The sequence below is a fragment of the Acipenser ruthenus genome, chromosome 10 (genome assembly GCF_902713425.1).
Source record: "Acipenser ruthenus chromosome 10, fAciRut3.2 maternal haplotype, whole genome shotgun sequence".
Lineage (NCBI taxonomy): Eukaryota > Metazoa > Chordata > Actinopteri > Acipenseriformes > Acipenseridae > Acipenser > Acipenser ruthenus.
The window spans coordinates 36,355,180-36,375,672 of NC_081198.1; the positions used below are offsets into that span (position 1 = coordinate 36,355,180).

Genomic DNA, 20,493 nt, shown 5'->3' on the forward strand with positions numbered 1-20,493 from the left:
ATTCCACCAATGTGACAAAGTATAAAGAAACACTAAATAACTTTACATGTCAATGCGAAACAGTATTTTCTTGCATAGACTGTTCCAAATACCAAATGGCATTTTTTTTCATTAGTCAGAAACAGCACTACCTAGTGGGATCATCAGAAACAGCACTGCCTAGTGGGGCAATTGTAGAAACCTCCCCCAACCTATGAGTGACATAACCACATACCACATATATAGTTCCAGGGCCTAAAGATGACAATATGAAGTTCTTCTGGTTCCAAACCTCTAATTAATACTACTGCTCAATGTGGCTCCACAGTGTTGTATCAAACCTTTCTGCATTTTCTCTTAGGGCTAAAACACTCCAGCATGTTGTGCAATAAAGTATGGCATCAAACTGCTAATAATTGACTTGGAGAGATGAAAATAAATACTGATTAGTATACATTTCTTATCAGACAATTTCTCTCAGCTAGACCCCTTTCCTGGTTAGGAAGGGAGCTTTTTAAAAATAAAAATCAGTTTACTGTTACCAGGAAACAAAACAATTATCTTACAATGTCTGAATTAGTGGCCTGTGGTCTGAATTAAATTTAAAGGCAGCATCATAATTTAAATTTAAATCATGCCTTTATCAATCTACCAGGGCCAAAAGTAATGAACTAATTAAACAATCATACAATGTTTTTGTTTTCCTCTGTTCACTACTTAAAAAAAACCCCAACACATTATACTGACTGCAAAACTGAAAAAGGTCAAACTTTAGTTTAATGCTATTCAAATAAATGTTAAATACTGGCAAAAAAACATCTCCAACATGGAAAACCTCAGCTCTACCAACTATACCTTTACAGACAGCTTTTTTCAGGCCCAAATTCTCAATATTGCTGTTGGAGAACACAGGAACTCCTTTAATGGTCCCATGTGAGAATCAAATACAAATCTTAAACCTTACACCTTCTGTGAGGACAATGGCACATAAGTGCTTACCTTCCTGAACTTCTCCAGCTGTTTGTAAGTGTCTGGATCCAGTTCCTGAGAGACATCCTTCATCCAGAGCAAGGCGCCCCTGTATTCGGTGCGGGCCTTTTCCATGCGGTCCACAGTGATCAAGCTGTCAGCGATGGCGCGTCGCCGGAACGTCTCCACTTCCTGTTCCATCCGGTGCAGTGAAGTGCATAGCGTTATCCTGTCACGATGCAAGCAGCACATGCTTATTCAGGCAAGGGGCCTTTAAAATAGGCAGGCTAGTTACTTTATCTTTATTTTTCTCTGTGTGCTCTCAGTACCACCTCAAGCTAGGCATGCTAGTTTTCTAAAAAATAAAACAAAAACACTGTACAGCATTATACTGGGAAAACATATTTTATAAGTTAGGTTCTGTGTTTCCAATGCAGCTGCCGCCCTTGCCACATAATGTCTGTGCTTTGAGGCTCAGCAGCTTCTATCGCCCATCTGACCCAGAGCAGCAGTGCCAAAACATGGAATTTGTATGTAAAAAGGAAACACAAGTGTGCTTTCTGCTTTGCTTGGAGGCAATGTGCTTGGTAAAGGTCATCATACAGAGTTTAACTACACTAATTATATTTACCCTTAACACTAATATACCATTCTGGACTGCAGAATAATGGTTTGACCTCAAGCACACATGTATGTTGTAAGGTAGTGCATGAAGCAGTCTTTTAGTTCAATCCCGCCTGATTACGAACCAAAGACCTTTTGTATGTAAGATAGGACGTTTACATATTTTTTTTTCTGATCCATTTTCCCTTTATTTAATGTATAGTGACACGATTTGTGTGGCACAATGCTATAGATAAACTACTGCAGGCCACATAGTCTGACTGCAATGACCATTGGAATGCATTTCTATTGCTAGTCCTAATATGGTGCTTGAAAATGGATTCTGAGACTTTGGTTAGTACTCCTTTAAAGGCACTGTTTATGATGCATTTTGCAGCTGAACACAAATGTACTGTATTTACTTACAGTATGAATCACTGGGGGGCTAATTTAAGCCTGACTAAAGTCTTTTTTCCAGCCCTATCATTAAACTAATGAATACAACAACAGTGGTGTTTTAATGCTTGAGTGGCTACATAAGAAAGAGAAGCTCAATATACAAAATAAGAAACACCTATTCTTTAGTGCTAGTTAAAAGTTTAAACAGAAAATATGTTAGAAACATGTAAAGTCATCTAAAACAATACAAGCCTAGCAAGACAAAGCACTGTCTCCCACTCATACACATCGTTACTTAGAAAGGGATGGGGGAGGACAAACTAAAGATAACATATGAATTTCACACAAAATATTATTATTAAATTCATTATCCTTGAAAGGAGTAGTCTAAAGCGCTATTATTATTTTATAATGTTTCAAAATTAAAATAAGCTTTTATTTAGAATAGAAAATCCCATTAAATTTAATTCATTGTCCAAAAGAATAAACACCATGTGCCTGCCTGCAACAGTGCACTGATGTACAATTTTAAAAGATTACATTATTATGGTAATAAGCCGTACCTTTGCTTTGCTGATGCACACAATGCCTTGCTGGTGGCATCCATAATGTTGGCTGCCTTGGTTTTGTCCCGCTCTGCCTGAAACCTGAGAAACAACCCCAGCTCGTTCTCCTCCTGGGATAAACCTGCAAAAGAAATGAGCAAAATCATTACTTATACTTAGCGTTCTGCATTTTCGTTTTTTAATTTTAACACATTTTTACTGGGAATTTTTCGGAGTTTATTTTCCAAATCTTAAAATAGGGAAAAAATCGATAAAAAATGTGTTTTTAATCGAAACATCTGTAAAAATCGGGGAAAAATTCTCAGTATACACACTTTACATGTGGAATGTGATGCGTAGCAGTTCTGGTTTCTGATTAAGTTTAATGTCCTTGGCAAATTTTGCCATGTATGATGAAGCAGAATCTGTGCAAGTCAAGGCCACATTTTCCCAAGTTAGCTGGTACTTTGCGACCGTTTGGGCAAGCAGCACATCAGCACAAAACAAGGCAGGTTTATTTGCCTTAAAATCATAAAAAGAAAGACATTTCACAGAACCGGACGGTCCAAGGCATCAGCAGACGTGTCAAAAACTACACTGAACACAATATTTTCATCAATGTGTTCCGGCATAAATTTACCAACTAAGGCATCATCATTTTCTGTAAAATATTTACAAGCAAGATTGTTGGCATTAGGCAGTCGTTTAGCTGATCAATAGTACTGTGGCACGAAGTCACCATACCCTTCTGCAATAAACAGTGGCTGTCCAGCAAAGTACAGATGTCTGAGAAACTCATCAACAGAGTCATTTTGCGCTCTCTCTTTCATTAAAGCATGTGTACGAGCCGCAGAAATGGATTGCTTGTCTCTAGTTCACTTTCTTGTTTTAGTTTAAAGTGTTGCTTACTTTCAGTATGTTCTTTTATTCTGTCAGCGTGAGCATGTACCTCAACGCAGCAGTATTTGCAACGCTATGCATGCTCTGCCTCATCTGGTCCACTTCTGCTATGTGGCTTTTTGTATACTTTGAAACCTTAGTTTTCTTTTGAATATTCATAACCTGATTTACGTTTTCTCCCGATTCTTCATCCACTCAAAATATTATATTTGTGTACTTCAGTTAGTTTTTGATCAAGCTAGTTACTACACCCAGCACTTATAATAATCTGACTGATTGGCCATTGGCCAACAGAATCAGGTGATAACGTGTTTGGTTCTTTGTTGCTTCACAATCACGGCGACATTTGAACATTATTTGATCCTCTGTCCTCTAAACATAGTTGCTGTATTATAGGATATAGTGTAGGGCTGCTTATTACAATGTCGGAGTCAAAATAAAAAAGCATTATAATCAAAATACTGTGTATTTTCTAGAAAGTAGTACTGGGAAAATACTGCATAGTATATAAATCAGTAAAAACTGAGGTTCCGAATTTTATCAAAAAAATCCTGTAATTTTTTTATAAAATTCGGAATAAACTGGAAATGCGAAACGCTAAGCCTACACTGCACCTGGTCCAATCCATCTTGTTTTGCCATTACTGTATACAAATTTTCCCCACAAAAATGTAACTGGTGGCATCAGCTAGCATGTGCAATAAGAACATAAGAATACAGTTGCATTAACATATGTGTTAGGCTCATTATAAGGACTGATGATGCATATGGATGGATTCCCTTAGGGTTGTGAAGCAAAAAGAACGCAAATACTCACAGTTTATTCTCTGCTGGTACTTCTCAAAAACCCTCAGAAGTTCTGTGCAAGTTGTCTGAACAGATCCAAAAAACTAAAATAAAAAAAATACAATTTCAAAAAAGTTCAAATATAGTATTTCTTTAAAAAAAAAATCTTACAGTTTATTCTCTACATGAAGGTGTAACGTGAAGTCACACTGCATCACTTTTGTCTATAAAACTAACTCCGACAGCAGGCCAAGAGCACAAGGTGATATAATATTTATTACTTTGGCAGCATGGTATGATATTGCTATTGGTTGTTTTGTGTGTTGTAAGCACACATAACAATGTCTGGCAGGTGGTATTAAATTACACTTGATTTTCTAGGTTGGGAGTACACTTGAAAAAACTCCCAATAACCTTAAACTATTATTATTCTGAATGCAGCCTACACTACAGCCATGTTGTTGCTTTTCTAGTCAAGCAGCCATTCTTTTCGTCAATCATTAGACAGTGTAAACTAAGCAAGTCTGATTTGGTTTCTGTTTGTACCTTTAATCAAAAAAGCGACCGTGGACTTCTATTTTTAGTACTGGCAAACAAATATTAAATTGGTTTAATAGCCTAAAATTAGTATCTGGCCAACTTGTACAGCCAAACTGTAATCAACTATAGTATTTTTGGTGATCTTGAATTGATCCTGAAGTGCTGTTGTACACCACTGTAGTTTAATACTGTATGTGTAAATTAAGGTAAAGCAAGATATGAACACTACTGTGAAATGTACCGAGTAAACAGCAATATACTCAAAAGCAAGACGTGAACACTACTGTGAAATGTACCCAGTAAACAGCAATATACTCAAAAGGTTTAAATGTTTCTTCTTTTAAAGGCAGATTTACAGCCTTAGTTACAAAACTAAAAAACTTTGTCCTTAAATTACCCACTGGAGATCATTACTAGTAGTTAGGCAACATTAAAAAAACAAATTCAAAAACAAAAAAAGTGGAAAAAGACCTTGACATGCCTGTCCAAAACGTTTTTTGGTTTTTTTTTTTTGCTGATCAGCTGGTCAGAAAACTACTGCCATTAAAAGTATTCTGTTCATTTCAGTATTTCATTTTTTAGTATATTGTTTTAAAACAGTTGCGTTTGCACTAGCAAAATTATAGGCCCTGTACCTAATAGCAACCACAACTAATATTACTTAAACTTTGGGCTCAAGGAAGGAAATGGGTGGAGTAGATGCAGGTATTCCTAGTACTGACATTTTATCCAACCTATCTAATGGAATAGAAAGACCTCGAGACAGTTTTAGATTTCTGTATCTGTTTTGAACAGCTGCTGTTTGTTATGTCGCCCTGAGGAACTGATTAGTTAACATTGAGCAGTTTGCAATGTGTTAAATGTTTTTGCAACAAGCCCTAATTCTTGGCCTTTAAGTCGATTTTCAGTCACATCCTGGAATAATTCCATTATTTGTTTTGTGGAATTATCTGCTATGAATCACCATGCACGGCAGAAACTAGCCTTAAAGGTACACAGTGTCCTTGGTAGAACAAAAAACAATTGTATATCTATTTTCTAACCTACAAGGAAAACACACCACTGTAGCAGACAGGGTTTATTTAAAAAATAGTTAAAAGCAGAACAAAATCCCATATATGTCCAGTATTTACTTTATATACATTTGGAGCATTATGGCATGGTAATATAATGCTGCGCTGTTTTACCGATTGAAATGGATGGCATTTCAGATGCAACTCCAACATAAATAAACTAAACCCTAATTTAATTTAGACCTTTGCCCTTATGTTTCTATGTGTTAACCTTCTTAAAAGGCTTTTAAGTTAACACAGTAAATTGACCAAAAGTGCAGTTTCGTTCAGTTTTCCACATACAAACAGAAGATTAGCTACATATTTAGTTAAACAGCTATAAATCACTTATGTTTGATACACCAGGTCAAGTTTTAAATAGGCTACATTCCATAATGGAATACAACTTGGAACTTCCACAAGTCCAGTTTGATTGATTGGATGAAAAAATATCCTAAAACATGGTCCAAATCATAGAGCTCCCCCAAGTGGACAAAGCTTGTACACAAACAAAGCAATATCATCCCAAACTCCTCTTCTAACCTTGCATTTTTACTGTGCTGTGGAGTCTACATTTCTGCTCCGTCTACTTTCCTGGGTTCAGTTTTTTTTTTATTACAGTTGTAGCTTTTGTTTAAAGGCATGTTTTGTGTGGTTTATTTCTAATTTTTAAACAAAGTTTTTTTTCTTCCAGAAATTTGAAGCTTTATCAAATTTGACCCATTGTTGTTTTTTTGTGTATATATAAAAATAAAAAAAAACCCTAAAAAACGAAAGTTACTGTTGCTGCCTTTTTTAGTTGAATTGTATACAGCGAGGTCCTGCAGCAATAGACAAAGCAGCACTTTGATGAGAATTCCTTGTGGCTGCTTATACACTGCCTGGAGCATCCCTTCATGATGTCAACACGTTCAAATCAAAGAAGTACTTTGTACCATTTAAAAAAAAAATAATAATCCCCCTGCAATATAAATCATTCAGTAAAATGCTAACCTCCAGTTTTGCATCTAGGTCTGCATCCGATGCCACCACATATTCATCTTCTTTCTTCCCCGTTGCTTTGATGAGAACCTGCTTGGTTTTCCAGAACTTCTTCTGCATGCGAGCCATTACAGAGCTGTCCTCCCCAAGAACATGCCGATTGTACACGTCCCCGGAATACCTTGAGAAAATGTATTACAAATCAGAAGCAGCAAACATCATATGTGGATCCTATGTTTAAAACCTGTAAGGATATTGTATAGACCTCACTAAATAGAGTATGATTCTAACAGAATCTATTCAAACAAACTCCCTAAAATATTGGAAGCAGAGGTCTGAAGCATAAAAAGCAAATAACCTTCATTCAGCAAAGATATAAATTAGTAAATACATTTAACTGTGGGAGGCAGGGATCAAACCAAGTGGTTGGGAATAACAGATGAATAATCCAGGGGAACCTGGTTTTAATCAAGGAGATTCCTCATATTCTCTCCCTGTGACCAGGCAGGCAGGCAGGCAGGGGGGTTGGTCACAGGCGGTAAAGAGCAGAGACATCCTTATTGCTTTACCTTTCTAAACTGGGTAGCACTACATGGGTTGTAGGGCAATGTTCACTCCCTTGAGCCAAACAGCAACTTGCTGGACAACTCTGAGTTTAGATTCAAGACCATGATTTTCTAGATTCCAATCCTCATTTTTAGCCTTTTGACCATGTTACTTCCACCATTTGGCTACTACAGTTAAGGCAAATTGATGATAAATTGCATGCAACCACAAACAACTTACCCATATTGATTATCCATGTTCTATGTACTGTAGTTTTTCAACTCTGTGTAGGAAAAACAATATTACTGTAATTTTTGAATGGCTAATAAGAAACTCAAAATCATCAAAAGGAATACTTGTACCACACATTACCTACAAAAGTAGCTTTATATCGTCACATTACATTACGTAGTTCCTAAAAATAAAGAAACATTTTATTACTTTGAGCGTATCAAATCCAAACTGAATTCAACTAGCAAAATATACTGGTTTATTTTTAATATGCAGTCACGTTTTATTTATTTGTATATGTATACTCTTTCCATTGTATGCAAAACATGAATAAATATTGATAATTCTAAAATAACCCAATGACCAATTGCTCCATTAACAGCTTCCAGCTTTTGGGCATTTCATGCAGAGGGAACAGATACAATTGTATAGACAAGAATATTGTTGTTTTACAAACTGTCAGATTTTATTTTAGCTTTTAAAAAAATGTATACATAAATTAATTTTCAGATTCATTTTGTAAATATTTCACGAACAGTAATGCACTTTTACCACATCTAGTTACAAAAAGTAAGTAAATATTACACCGCAGAAACACGATGAGTTAAAGTGAAAGATTACAGGTCAATTTAAGTAACATCAATTACAGGTACCAATACTGCCCATCTAGAGAAATGATTAATGGTCAGGGATCCAGGGAGAGAACAGTGGTCTAAAAATTGATGTACCTGACTCGGCCTGCTATACCCCTCAATCCATTGTTTGTTTGGTTTTTTTTTAGACACTCTGGAATAAGAATCAAGAGGCCTTTTGGTGACATGCTAAGATGCTTCATCTATAGATATGTCCATATTAGTTTCAGAAGTCTTCTGCTCTAGTCTTTCGGTTTGTGTCTTATTTCTACATTTAGAATGCCAAACTAGATGTTTGCCCATTAACTCCTCCTGTACATTTACATCACTGGAAAGCTGGTTTTGAATTGCATAAAGCAGGGGATAGGTATCCCAACATGGTAAATCTCTGTAGCAAACCATTTTCAGTCCCATACTGACAAATTAGACATTTAGAATAGTATGTATGAGGCCTGGATCTCTTTTGACAAATAGAAAGTGCTGGTTCCATACTCATGCCTCACTTACTCTGATCTGTGTAGAAAAAAACTGATGGGGTCAACTGGTATTAATAACTGTCAGCCACTCTGCAGTACAAACACAATGGCTGCATTAGTAACTGAATTAGGAGGCTTCATATACTGTCTTAACCTTGTTTGAGATTACAATATGCTTGTAAGAGAGCATATAGTAATCAGACACTGCTGAAAAAATAAAAAATCTCTCCAAGAGCTACAGTACATTCACAATAAATGGAATAATCATTCATATACATAAAACAAGTTGATTAAATTTTACTTTCTGAAAATAAAGTCTTCATTAATTTAAATAGACCTATATTATAACAAATCTTAACAGCTTGTTGCTAAGGAATGCCTGTACCAAGTTTCATTCTAATTCAATGACCAGCTCTTAAGATAAGACTAAATATGTAAGTGTGACATGTACCGCAGGACATATGGAAAGGCCCCACCACTATATCTCCCAAGCTAGGGAGAATATTTTTTTTTTGACACATATCTTGAAAACCATGTATATCTGAAAGAAAACTTATTTGCCTGCAAAATAAGACACTTAAATTTTTTTTTCAGTATTTTTTTTAATAACAAATTTTGACATCTAAAACAGTGATTTTTTTTTTCTTCATATTTTGCAAGTTCCGGCAGCGCAGGCCACTCGATTATTATTCCTGAGGGTTTAAATTTAAAACAAAAAACTGGATTGACGAGTATAGCAGACCGAATCAGGTACATCCCAGTTCAGGCTGTCTGGATCCCCGACTATAGGTTTGGAAAAGATCACTGACTTCGAATAAACAACGTAAATGGCCTGCTACGCGACAGGTATTGTTGTGAATAATTTTGAATGGATTCAATTATCTTATCCTTATCGCACAGACGATCTGTCAGCGCTGAACCAACTCCCAGGCAGGAGTCAGGACAATGATGTAACCTGCCAACCGTATACGAGCCTAGCAACGCTGAAAAGGCTACAGGAAAAGCCGATCTAAAGGCCTCGGCTCAAAACGAATATATATATATATATATATATATATATATATATATATATATAAATTGCACAACCACCTTGGCGTCTTGCTGGCGTATATAAAGACTACCTGTTTTTAAGGCCCACAATGTATTTAGTTATCATTTTGATTACAACCTACTTAAAACAAATACGTTAAATAATTAACATAGCAATACAATTGTCTAACATTTAAGTTAAGCAGTTAAATAAAACCAATGTTTACATTGAACTGTTTTATTTTTTTTTTTTGTAACGAAAAATACAGCTGTTTATTCAGAATGCAAAACAGTACCACACCAGGCAGTAACTAACCCAAATCTGACAGCTTCACGTTAACGTCAATATTAATAAACTACATACACATGTTATCGGTTGTATCGCTAATTATATGTTCATATTTAAGGCTGACACAAAGTCACATTTAAAGATATTACATATTGTTCTGTAAATTGATACAATACCTGCCTGTTGTGTATCCTGTCTAGTCAGTGGCAGGATGTAAGAAATGATTCATCCACACCACTAGGTGGAGCCCTGGCTCTGATATTCATACAAACAGGTGAATTGCTGAAGAACGTTCAGAGTTATCTTGTTCAGCAAGGGTGGCAAAAGTTATTTATATTTTAGGTTGATAAATAAGCACAAGCTGAAACGGGTACTTAACCAAATGATTAGCTTGGCTATTAAACGTAAACTTAAACTTCAGTCCGGGAGAAGTTACCTACTACTGACCTAAAACAGTTTCACGAATATCAAACTTTAATTCCTAAAAACGGACTTTCTTTAAATAACTCATGATTTTGCCAGTATTGTCTACATGTAGTTAAAAATAATAATAATAATAATAATAATAATAATAATAATAAAATAATAATAATAATAATAATTCATAAAAGGTTTTGGAACCTAGTGACTGGAACCTACGGGTCGAAACGCGTAAGCAATTATTATGTTTACTGTGGTTTTAAACATGTTTAAACAAAGACTTGCTTTTGAGAATTCCTTGGGTCTTTGGACTTAATTGAAACGGGAGTTGCTGTCTGTATTTCTCCTTCGACGGGATTTCTCACTGGAGACCTCTCTCTCTTTCTATATATATATATCTACATATATATATATATATATATATATATATATATATATATATATATATATATATATATGTAGATTGTTGGTTTATACAATCCTTTATTGCTCCATCTAAACATTCAATATAGCACATAGCTCATTTTCAACTTCAATTCTTTCAAAACATAATTGAATACTGTAACAGGGTCAATTGATAAGAAATTAAGCTCTAGATACAATACCAGCATTCATAGAAAAGTTCTACAAAGACACTTATTTTGTACCCTAAATATATATTGCCTTGTGTAATATTACCTAGTATTAACCTATCATATAATTTAGAAACTTAATATGAAAACTGTCAATAGACATAGAGAAAGACAATGCAAGAAGCAGCATGTCTGGGTAAGAGTCAAAGCAGGGTAGCATTATAAAGGCCACAAAATGAATACACACACAACTGTGTACACAGTTTATATAACATGTAGAGATCTAAAATGGTAAAAGAATGAACCTTTACCAATACACCACTGTATAAATAATGCATATACAGCCATACAAATAATAACATTGATGTAACCGTATTACATAATATTTAACACAAAGGTTACATTACAAAAAATACTAATACTTCTATGTAATTGTAGCTAACAAAACAGTTACATACAATTTCCCCGCCATGCAAATCCATTCATTTCATAGGTCTCAAATGTGCAGTTTTAAAAGAAACACATGTTTTAACATAGCTTTTTATTTGAAACATGATACCTGGTACTCTAGGTTAAAGAAACCTGTTTGCAAGCAATGCTTTTAGTCCTTCTTGTACTTCCTGGGGGGTGAAATTGTTCCAACCCCCTCATCAGCTTCTTTCCTGTCAATAACCAATCAGCTGCTTTCCCCTATTGATTGGCATGTTTTGACCCAGAATACACTGCTGAGGTGAAATTACCCATGAAGTGCCAGATAAAGAATAAGGCTTAGAAACTGCACTGCCTTTAACCTAAAGTACTGCCAGAAGTCAGCTTAAAAATGAAAATACAACATGTTGCAAGGGACTTGTAAAAATTGTCTACTAATGAGAGGTTGGCATAATCAACACCAGCTTTTACTCAACATTGAGAAATAAAAATCTCTCTTTATTCATCAGACCGGTCTCACGCTTCTGTGAAAATAACAATAACTATTTTCCACACATATCATTGATGATGAGATCATTAAAAGCCTAATTCTTAAAAAAAAAACACATGTATTTGTTACCTTTGCAAAGTCATATTTAAAAGAAAAAAAAAAAATCCATTACGTCTGTAGCCAGGAGCCATGTTCTCAGTTTAAGTGGCCTGTTTGGTTGACCAGCCAGTAAGTAAAGTTTGTAATTTTGAGGTTCTACTGCATAAGCTTGAGTCTTACAAAATAAAAAAGGATGCCTTGTAACATTTATATATAGGCTTGAGGGTGGGGAAAAAAAATACCATGTGAGGTTTCTGTGAAAACGGCATTCCAGCTCAAGTGGACCGAACTGTGGTTGATGTGACTGAGCTAATGGTTCCAGGGCAGATGTCCTGTGTACGCAAAGGAGCCGAGTAACTTGCTCCCTGCATGGTGAGAACTTGCCTGAAGGTGATACAGGGGGGGAAATAAGACTAGGTCTTACTACAAACCTGATTAGCATCAGTGTAGAGGTAACAAGATCAGGTGGATTTTATTAAACTCAGTGAAACCAGGAATGGATCAAACTGCTATGCAAGGGGTCTTATTTCCATCCCTGTGACAAATTGTATTTGTTGGTGATGACCTAGAAATACAGTATTATAATATTATCATTTGAAAGAAGAAAGACTTTTCAACAAAAAAAAAAAAAGAATTGATGTAGGAGGTTGAATAACCATTGATCCACTTGAGCTGGAAAGACTAGTCTTGAAAATGGCAAACAGGTACAGTAAATAAAACTTTTAAAAAATCAGAAATATGTTAGTCAAATCACATGGGTCTGAAAATCCAAACCTAATTTTGTTTGGAAGGGCAAAGTAATTGTAATTTTTTTATTTGGTAAATGCTTCCTGTTTCTTTCAAAGTTAATGTGTTCTAGAATCTTCTTTTCCTACTGGATACAAGCCACATCTGGAAACGTGGAAGAAATGGTTCAGTCAACAGACACGGGCCTCCCAGCAACCTCCCGACTGCTTTACGCGCCGTCGTCAGAAGGGGGAGCAGAGTATTTGTAGGTGTACAATTTGTTGTCTGCTCCTCCGCTTAGCAACAACTAAAAACCACAAAAGAAAAAGCGTGTTAGAAATGACACAAGCCATTTCATACCATTTACCATCGTGCAAATATGCTTATCTGCTGGACTAGTTTGTAAAGAGTTCATAGAAAGATAAAAGTGAAAAAATATTAGAAATCCACATACAAGACTTTAATATGGTCTTCTATACATGTTTCTAAACTGCAATATAAATGCACTTATCTTCAGTTGTGGGGCACTTAAACACAGATGCAATGGCATATACTGTATATGAAACCAAATTAAAACAGCGTATACCCAAGGATGAGCCCATTCCCCTATTTTCTATTTTCCAACAATCTGCCGTGGTTGACCGATATTAAGGATAGCACTCACACATGGGCTGCAGGGTACTGATCAGAGTATAAGGGAGCATTTAAGAAACGTTTAAGTCAGCCATTAGACTAGTAACTGGTCTTGTGCAGACAAGGATTTAAGGGCAGTCTGAATACTCCCATCATTAGAGGATATATGCAAAGCAAACCAAACCAAGGATCTCCAGAAAATGACGGCAATACACTCAACTAGCTAAAACTCCTGATAAAATACTGTGTCCTTACCCCTCTCTCTGTCCAGTCCACACAGAGGACTTTGTCATCGTGAGCAGCCAAGTCGTACAGAGGAGCCTTGGAACTGAAAGAACAGCAGAGAGAGCAAGAAAACTCTTAACAAATCACAACAAACAACATTTAAGGGGTGGGTGCTGTGGTAGATCACCCATGCTTCTAACAAATACCTACTTGCAGTACATACCACACACATTTTATCCCCCAAAAGTTACTTTACACTTTCAGCATTGCAGATCTATAAAAGAGGTATTGGTAAAATAACTCAGGACAGCAGACCAGTTAACCAGGCCCGGTCTTAGGTATGCCCCTATGTACAATTTCTATGACTTATTCCATAGAAGACACTGAAACTAATCATTTGTTTTAGCGGAATTGTCTTTTTGCTTTGCAGTTGTCTAGTCATTACACAAATGCTGGAACTGAGCATGAGTAATGATAATTGCTATAGCTTTCATTCAACCCATTTCATTGCTGTTGTCATGGTTTGGGTTACATTTTGATTTCTCCTCCTGCTACTTCCCTTGACATTTCCTTTTATTAGCCAGCCATAATAAAGTATGGAGTGTTGCCACCAGTAAGCAGGTCCTTCAGTATGCTTCTGCCTAAGCAACGTGCAGTTAGATTTCATCCATAACTATAAAACAAAATAGTGGTAAATAAAGAAATACCTAAAGAAGCTTTGTAAAATTCAAGGCCGGATGTCTTTCTCATTTTGTTTTGCTGAATTTCTCTTAGAATTTCAATATGCCGTTGAACCCTGCTAGGTTCAATGAGCTGAAACTCAAGATTTTTCTATCACTGCTTTTTTATTTTATGTTACTTTAATGCAAGTGGCTGTTGTCACAGGATTTGCACTTGAAGAACACGGCCTACAAACCTCCTTGTGTCCCAAAGCTTAACAATGTTGTCCAGAGATCCTGATATGAGCTGATGTTCGTGTGCTGGTGACCATTTCACTGCTGTAACCCAGCCATTGTGGGAGGTGAGAGAGAGCAGCACCAGGGAGCCATCTAAAGAAACATACAATTAAAGATTAGCAAGGACAAAATGGTTTTGAAAAAAAAAAAAAATACAATCATATACATGTTTACTTTTCGATCGGTAAAAGTCCCTCAAAGTGATGGCAATATATCGTATTACTTTCAAAGAACCTGCAGCGTTTATTTTAAATTGCTAAATACAGCTGCAGCGCTTACTCAAGGGCGGTGGTAATTTGAAGTACTACAGTTTTGGAAAGGCGTAATTTTGTTATTGAGGTTTTTACAGTATTTGAGGGAGGCGTATGTTGAAGTTTATTTCTGTGGACACAACTTGATCAGGGTGGCGAAGAAGTCCTACAACTTTAAACTGAAAACTGTTGAGCTGGCAGATCAGATCAGTGTTTGACTAGGTGAGGTCACATACCAGTATCAGTACATAGTGCTGTGTACCTACTTTTTTTGCTTGTGTTCCATAAACTTTACAGCAAAATACCGGTATGCTCCAGTGTGTAATTGTATTTTTAAATAACATTCATTTTGTTTCTATTTGTATTGTTTTGCCATACTGTGTTTTTGAGCTAGGGTAGGGAAAAAATGTACATGTTTCATTATTGAGAGTGGCGTTTATTCGAGTGCGGCGTCTATTACAAATCTGATATCTGAGTTTGATGATCATTCAGATGGCGGTAAGGAGGAAGACAAAATAAAACCTCTAGTGCGTGGATCCCAGAGCCGGATGTGTCTGTCTGTGCTGCCTGAAGCCAGCCTCTTGCAAAGTGGAGAGAAGGAGATGCAGTTGAACACCTTGTTTCCTGTCTGGAAAGGAAAGGAAAGTGTTACAGTAATAGGATTTTGATAGAAAACAGAAATTGAAACGTCTGGAATGAAAACTCAGCTAGGTACCCTTCCAGATCTCAGTTTGGTTTTCATTATTGTAATTAAATCAGTTTATGGTGGCACCAATTTTTTTTTGTTTGTTTTATTTATTTTTAAGCACTTTTCTTACACACAATATTTATTTCAGAGGACTTTTCAAGTAAAGCAAGCTAAGAGAAGATTTCTGTAGCTCACCAGCGTGGATTTAAGCCCGCCAGTCTCTGCGTCCCACAGTTTGATGGTGTGATCCCATGATGCACTGCATACTTCTTCAGTGTCAGACCAAAGTACTGAGGAGACGGCTTCGCTGTGGCCAGACAAGGTCATCAGGGGTGTCTGGCAAGGTTACAAAAGAAGAACACTGTCTTTTTACATGTACGCCAAAACCTACCAGATAACTAAATAAAGCCCAGTTTACATTAATAATTTTGGTCTGTCGGATTTGAATTGAGCCATTTCAGATTTTTTTTAATGAGGCAAACCATACCATAAAAAAAAACTTAATATTTCAAAATGCTATGCACTGCCAGTCTGGCAGTTAAAGTACTCTACATCCTTACCCTAGTTAACCCTATTTGTTTAATTTTCTGTTTCTTCCTTGGTCTGGCTGCTGCATCTTCTATGTCATCCTCTTTATCTGTTGGAACTGAGGCGATAGGAAAATGAAGACAAGCAATGAGAAACGATACCTTTATTTTATTTTAGAGTATATAATATATTTTTTTCACCCACCATCCTTGTCCTACAGTCAGCTGCGACCATACTTTTTACAGACAATTAAAAACCCTAGTGTTTCCCCCTTCCTAGTAAGTAAAATAACACCCCAGAAGCTGCAAATTACACTTAATGTGCCATACTGATTTAAAATGTAAACTGATTTGGGACCGACTGCCTTAGTAAACAGATTTAAAAAATACCTGCAGACCAAATCTTGAGCATTTTGTCCCAGGATCCACTGCAAAACTAAAGAAAAGAAAACCTTCAGTACTAGGATTTTTAAAAGAGTAACAAAAATATATATCAGCATAGGTCCTGTCCTAATAGAAAACCTACTTTGGTCCTGGTGCTGTCGACGGCGATGGAATCCACGCTCCCTCCGTGCCCTCGACAGCAGTGCAGAGCCTTCACCTTGTTCCTCTCGGAATTCCATTCCCACAGGATAGCAGTCTGATCCATGGAGGCGCTGAGGAGCAGGGAAGTGAAGCCGTCTGGTAGAGACAGGGGGAAGGGGTCAAAAAAACAGATATGACACACTACGAAACTGATCCACCTGTTTTACTTGACGAACACACCTTAAAAGTTACTTTGGTAATGGTATATAACATAATATTAGTGCTGGGACGAACACAAGATTTTCATATTCGGATATTCGCTCAATTTAAATATTTGTTCTGATATTCGTTTGTTTTCAAAAAGTAATAAAAGCTATTATATTGCATATAACACAGGCATAGACAGCATAGCAGCAGAGGCGGGGGGGGGGGGGGGTGGCCCCTGTGTGTGTACCTTTATTTTACAGCAAGACGTTACAATATGTAACAGGGTAAAGTAGAAAAATATCCCAGGAGTAAAGAACACGTTGTGTAGGCCTTACTTCACCCCAGTGAATTAACTACAAAACAAAAGGATGCCAAATAGCAGTTCAAGTTAAACGCTGTTTTGTTTATTCCCGAAATAAATAGTACATAAAGTTGACAACGCATTTTTTTTTCATTCCTTGCTATTGTCGTTTCTTTGCATTAAACAGTGGCCAAAGACACGTTTTCATAAAGCAATAACATTTACTTGTGTCTTTTTGTAGATGAACAAGCAAAAAGTGACATTTAATTTTAAACACTTAAGTTAAAACATTCCACAAAACCAAGTCACAACTATATATATATATATATATATATATATATATATATATATATATATATATTATATATTATATATTATATATATATATATAAAATCTATTTGAAAATCACTACACATTTCCAGCACGTTGGGCAATGTTTAAGCGAGACATTTCAGAATGACATGCTTGCCTTTTTTCTATCCCATGAGATTGTGACTCGCTCTAAAGCAGCACAATGCGTTTTTGAATCATATGGCCTTCCATAGAAATCACTATGCGTGCGCATGCATAATCAGTTTTTTTTACTTTTTGCCGTCTAAAACTTTTAAATAGAGGCTCAAGAGCTGCTGTGTTTATGCTGTGTTTTTATATATTTATCTCACACATCACACAGAGCTCTTTTTCATTTGCCATTTTTGAAACTGTTGCACAACTTCTGGTGAGACAGTAAATAAGTGGAAGGTATTTTTGTAATTTGTAGCAAATACAAACATCTGATTTTTGTATCGGAATACATGTCAAGAAATATTCTGATATTTGTCCCAGCACTACATAATATGTTTATGAAGTCAAATGAATGGGAATAGAAATGTGAAATAAATCTTTTTTTACACTGCACACCTTCACATTGCATGCTACCTTAAACTGAATTACTTTAAACCTATTTTCATTATTTTATAGATTGTTGAGAGTATTTTGTTTTGCAACAGAAAATATACCAGCACCACAGTGACTGCTTAAGAATGTATTATTTGTTTGAGATGTTCAAACACCAGTTAATGGCTTTTGCATGTATTTTGCAAATGTCTGTATTTTGCTGCTTATAAAAAATAAAAATAAATCACTACAACAATGAATTTTACCTTGTTTAATCCACGCCACATCTTTCACAACCTCAGTGTGCCCAGCGATCGTCATAATGGCCTTTCCTTCTAATGACCAGATTCGGGCAGTTTTATCATAGGAGCCAGTCAAGATCCTAATAAAAAAGTGGACACACTAAACTTAAAAACTTCTACTGCTTTGACTTTAAAAGAAAGAGGGGCTCCAAACTGCAGAATTAAACACCAAAACAACAGATGGTTGAGGGGGCTGATTAGATTGTTCATGCTAACAAGAGGTAAGGAATTGGATTTTAAATACTTGGTTAGTATTCCTTTAAAAAGGACAAATAGATAGCACATGACAAACTGATTATTAACAGTAAGCTGGGGTTAATTATATAAAGAAAAACAAGAGGATCATTGTACTTACCATTCTCCATCAGCCTCTACAGCACTGACCCAATCATCATGCATCATGCACTGCTCGGGCTGAGGGGCTGTATACTTCTCCACATACTCGATCTCAACCACGTCTTCCTGTAACAGCAAAGCACAAAACAAGGTAGTCCTCAGAGTAACACAGCATCCAACACTTCAGATACTGTAGCCAATGGGAAGGTTACCACACACAGAAAAGTGAACAACATTCCAGCAGTTCTATAAAGAAGTTTACAACCCTTGAGGTGCATTCTGGTTGTCAGCTAGTTCAACTGCCCACCACCCCACACAATCACTTGCACAACAAAGTTGCTTAGATGAAGACCCAGGTTAACTCCATCCAAGAAGACAAAACCATTGACTTCTATGCAAAACCTAAATTCAATCCATTAACTTTCGCTGGGAGGTAACTTTTTATTGATCTGTAATGATTTTTAACATCTGGCTATTAATACCATGAAGATCTGTGTTGTTTTTTGTCTGGAAAGATTCCATGACACCATGCAAAAATCACATCCTAATCCATGTAAAAGAACATACCGTTGATATGCTCTCAGTCTCCATGTGTTTGGCCAGACCAGTGCGCAGGAACTGACCCTTGATGAGAAAGTCAAACTCCACATGTTGGTGGACCTCTGAAGCAAAAAATAATAGTTGTTATGAAGACATTCACCTTATGTTAAGCTCCAAGTGTTTAATGATAATTGTATCTAATTGTGAATCTTTTTTCACATCATACAATGTAGCTTTCCGTTTATTTTGATCTGCATATCCTGATGCACATCGTGCCCTGGTTTAATACATTGTTCACCCCTACTTTAATTCAAAATTCATTTTTAACCATTTTTTAAGATCATTATTTTAAAATATACATAATTTTTTTTTTAGAATGTATGTCACAACTATTAAGTATTTAAAAATATATATATATTTTATACTCTGTCATTATTTTAGTATTAATAAAAAAAAAACTGTTTGGATAACAAAGACAATCTTATTTTTTATTTATTTTGAGCTTAAATATAACCTCCTACTTCTGAAAGTTGTATCAGGAGCATAACTTTAGTGTCTCTACAGCAAAAACTACTGAGCCTTGCCCGGGCGCGTAGACAAACTGCGCTGGCTACTGTCTAGACCAGCTTCCTGGAGAACAAGTGCAGTGGAATCCACTGCAGGTTTAACTATGAAAGACTTGTAAATAGTCACAGTTACATTATATCCTTTACTGTGCACATTCACCGGGTCAGCACAAACTGCTCTACTGGAGTGAAATCTTACCATGTTTAGCTTCCAGGAGTTTGTTAATGACGTTGCTGAGATCCACAATTTCAGAGGAGGCTGGGATTGAGAAGGGGACATCATCTATTGCATACCTTAAAGGAAAACGTAATACAAAAATAAAAATAAACTTTGCATAACTTTGCGTATCACAGCACAGTCCTACCTCTTTGCTGGACTGTAATGTGTCACAGTTCAATTTGCACTGTATAACAAGGCTGAACGTTTTACATTTTGCAAGTTACATACTATGTAGATGATCCTAAAACAAAATACATGTTAAAATCACAACACTAATTTTGCAAAGCAGACCAGCAAAGGTTATCATTAAAAAAAAAAAAAAAAAAACTTTTGCTTGTCCTGTTAAAAACGTACAACTCCCAGGGCAGTGTATCAAAACACTGCCGTTTCACACTTACTTTTTATTTTCTGTGAAGAATCTAGCTTGTACCTGCGACATTTTCGCTATGTAGATGGAAACCTCTTGTTTATAATGTACTCTTATTTAATTATACCTATTTATGGTACAAAATTACACTGCATATAACTGTAAGCAGCACTACCCCAGAAGAGAGTGATACCATGTGGTTCCCTGACCAGCATGCGTTGCAAGCGAATATACATCAAGCACAGAGCTATCGATCGATGGAAACGGTTGATTAGTACAG

The 20,493-nt window shown here is 36.1% G+C and overlaps 2 protein-coding genes across 5 annotated transcripts in view; both read right to left on the reverse strand.

Moving 5' to 3' along the window:
* The window catches only part of LOC117410191 (islet cell autoantigen 1-like protein), a 33,736-nt gene extending 23,499 nt beyond the window's left edge, over nt 1–10,237 (reverse strand). For 2 of the 4 annotated variants that reach the window (XM_034016649.3, XM_059032123.1), the window contains exons 1-7: nt 10,133–10,237; nt 7,672–7,714; nt 7,540–7,582; nt 6,766–6,934; nt 4,212–4,284; nt 2,514–2,637; nt 979–1,177 (exon numbers count right to left, since the gene is read on the reverse strand). In XM_034016649.3, the coding sequence (XP_033872540.3) occupies nt 979–1,177; nt 2,514–2,637; nt 4,212–4,284; nt 6,766–6,934; nt 7,540–7,556 (582 nt within the window). In that variant the 5' untranslated portion in view covers nt 7,557–7,582; nt 7,672–7,714; nt 10,133–10,237. The remainder of the gene's footprint in view (nt 1–978; nt 1,178–2,513; nt 2,638–4,211; nt 4,285–6,765; nt 6,935–7,539; nt 7,583–7,671; nt 7,715–10,132) is intronic. The other 2 variants (XM_059032125.1, XM_059032124.1) reach the window with 2 other exon arrangements.
* A 951-nt stretch (nt 10,238–11,188) lies between these two features.
* LOC117407283 (ribosome biogenesis protein wdr12-like) lies at nt 11,189–20,483 on the reverse strand. Its single transcript, XM_034012108.3, has 13 exons — nt 20,245–20,483; nt 19,826–19,920; nt 19,088–19,182; nt 18,540–18,646; nt 18,149–18,264; nt 16,499–16,653; nt 16,363–16,408; nt 16,006–16,091; nt 15,641–15,781; nt 15,280–15,385; nt 14,467–14,599; nt 13,581–13,653; nt 11,189–12,999 (listed from the first exon to the last, which is right to left on the reverse strand). The coding sequence occupies exons 1-13, from the start codon at nt 20,283–20,285 to the stop codon at nt 12,922–12,924; spliced, it is 1,272 nt and encodes a 423-aa protein (XP_033867999.1). The 5' UTR covers nt 20,286–20,483; the 3' UTR covers nt 11,189–12,921.
* Nucleotides 20,484–20,493: the final 10 nt, after the last annotated feature.

Excerpts from the sequence above, each read along its gene's own strand:
- LOC117407283 (XM_034012108.3), bottom strand. The coding sequence starts at position 20,285 with ATGTCGCAGGTACAAGCTAGATTCTTCACAGAAAATAAAAA. Across the intron at positions 16,654-18,148 it reads TGTGGCGTGGATTAAACAAG|ACGGCTTCACTTCCCTGCTC; the intron begins GTAAAATTCATT and ends TGTCTCTACCAG. Across the intron at positions 14,600-15,279 it reads CTGGGATCCACGCACTAGAG|ATGGCTCCCTGGTGCTGCTC; the intron begins GTTTTATTTTGT and ends ATGTTTCTTTAG.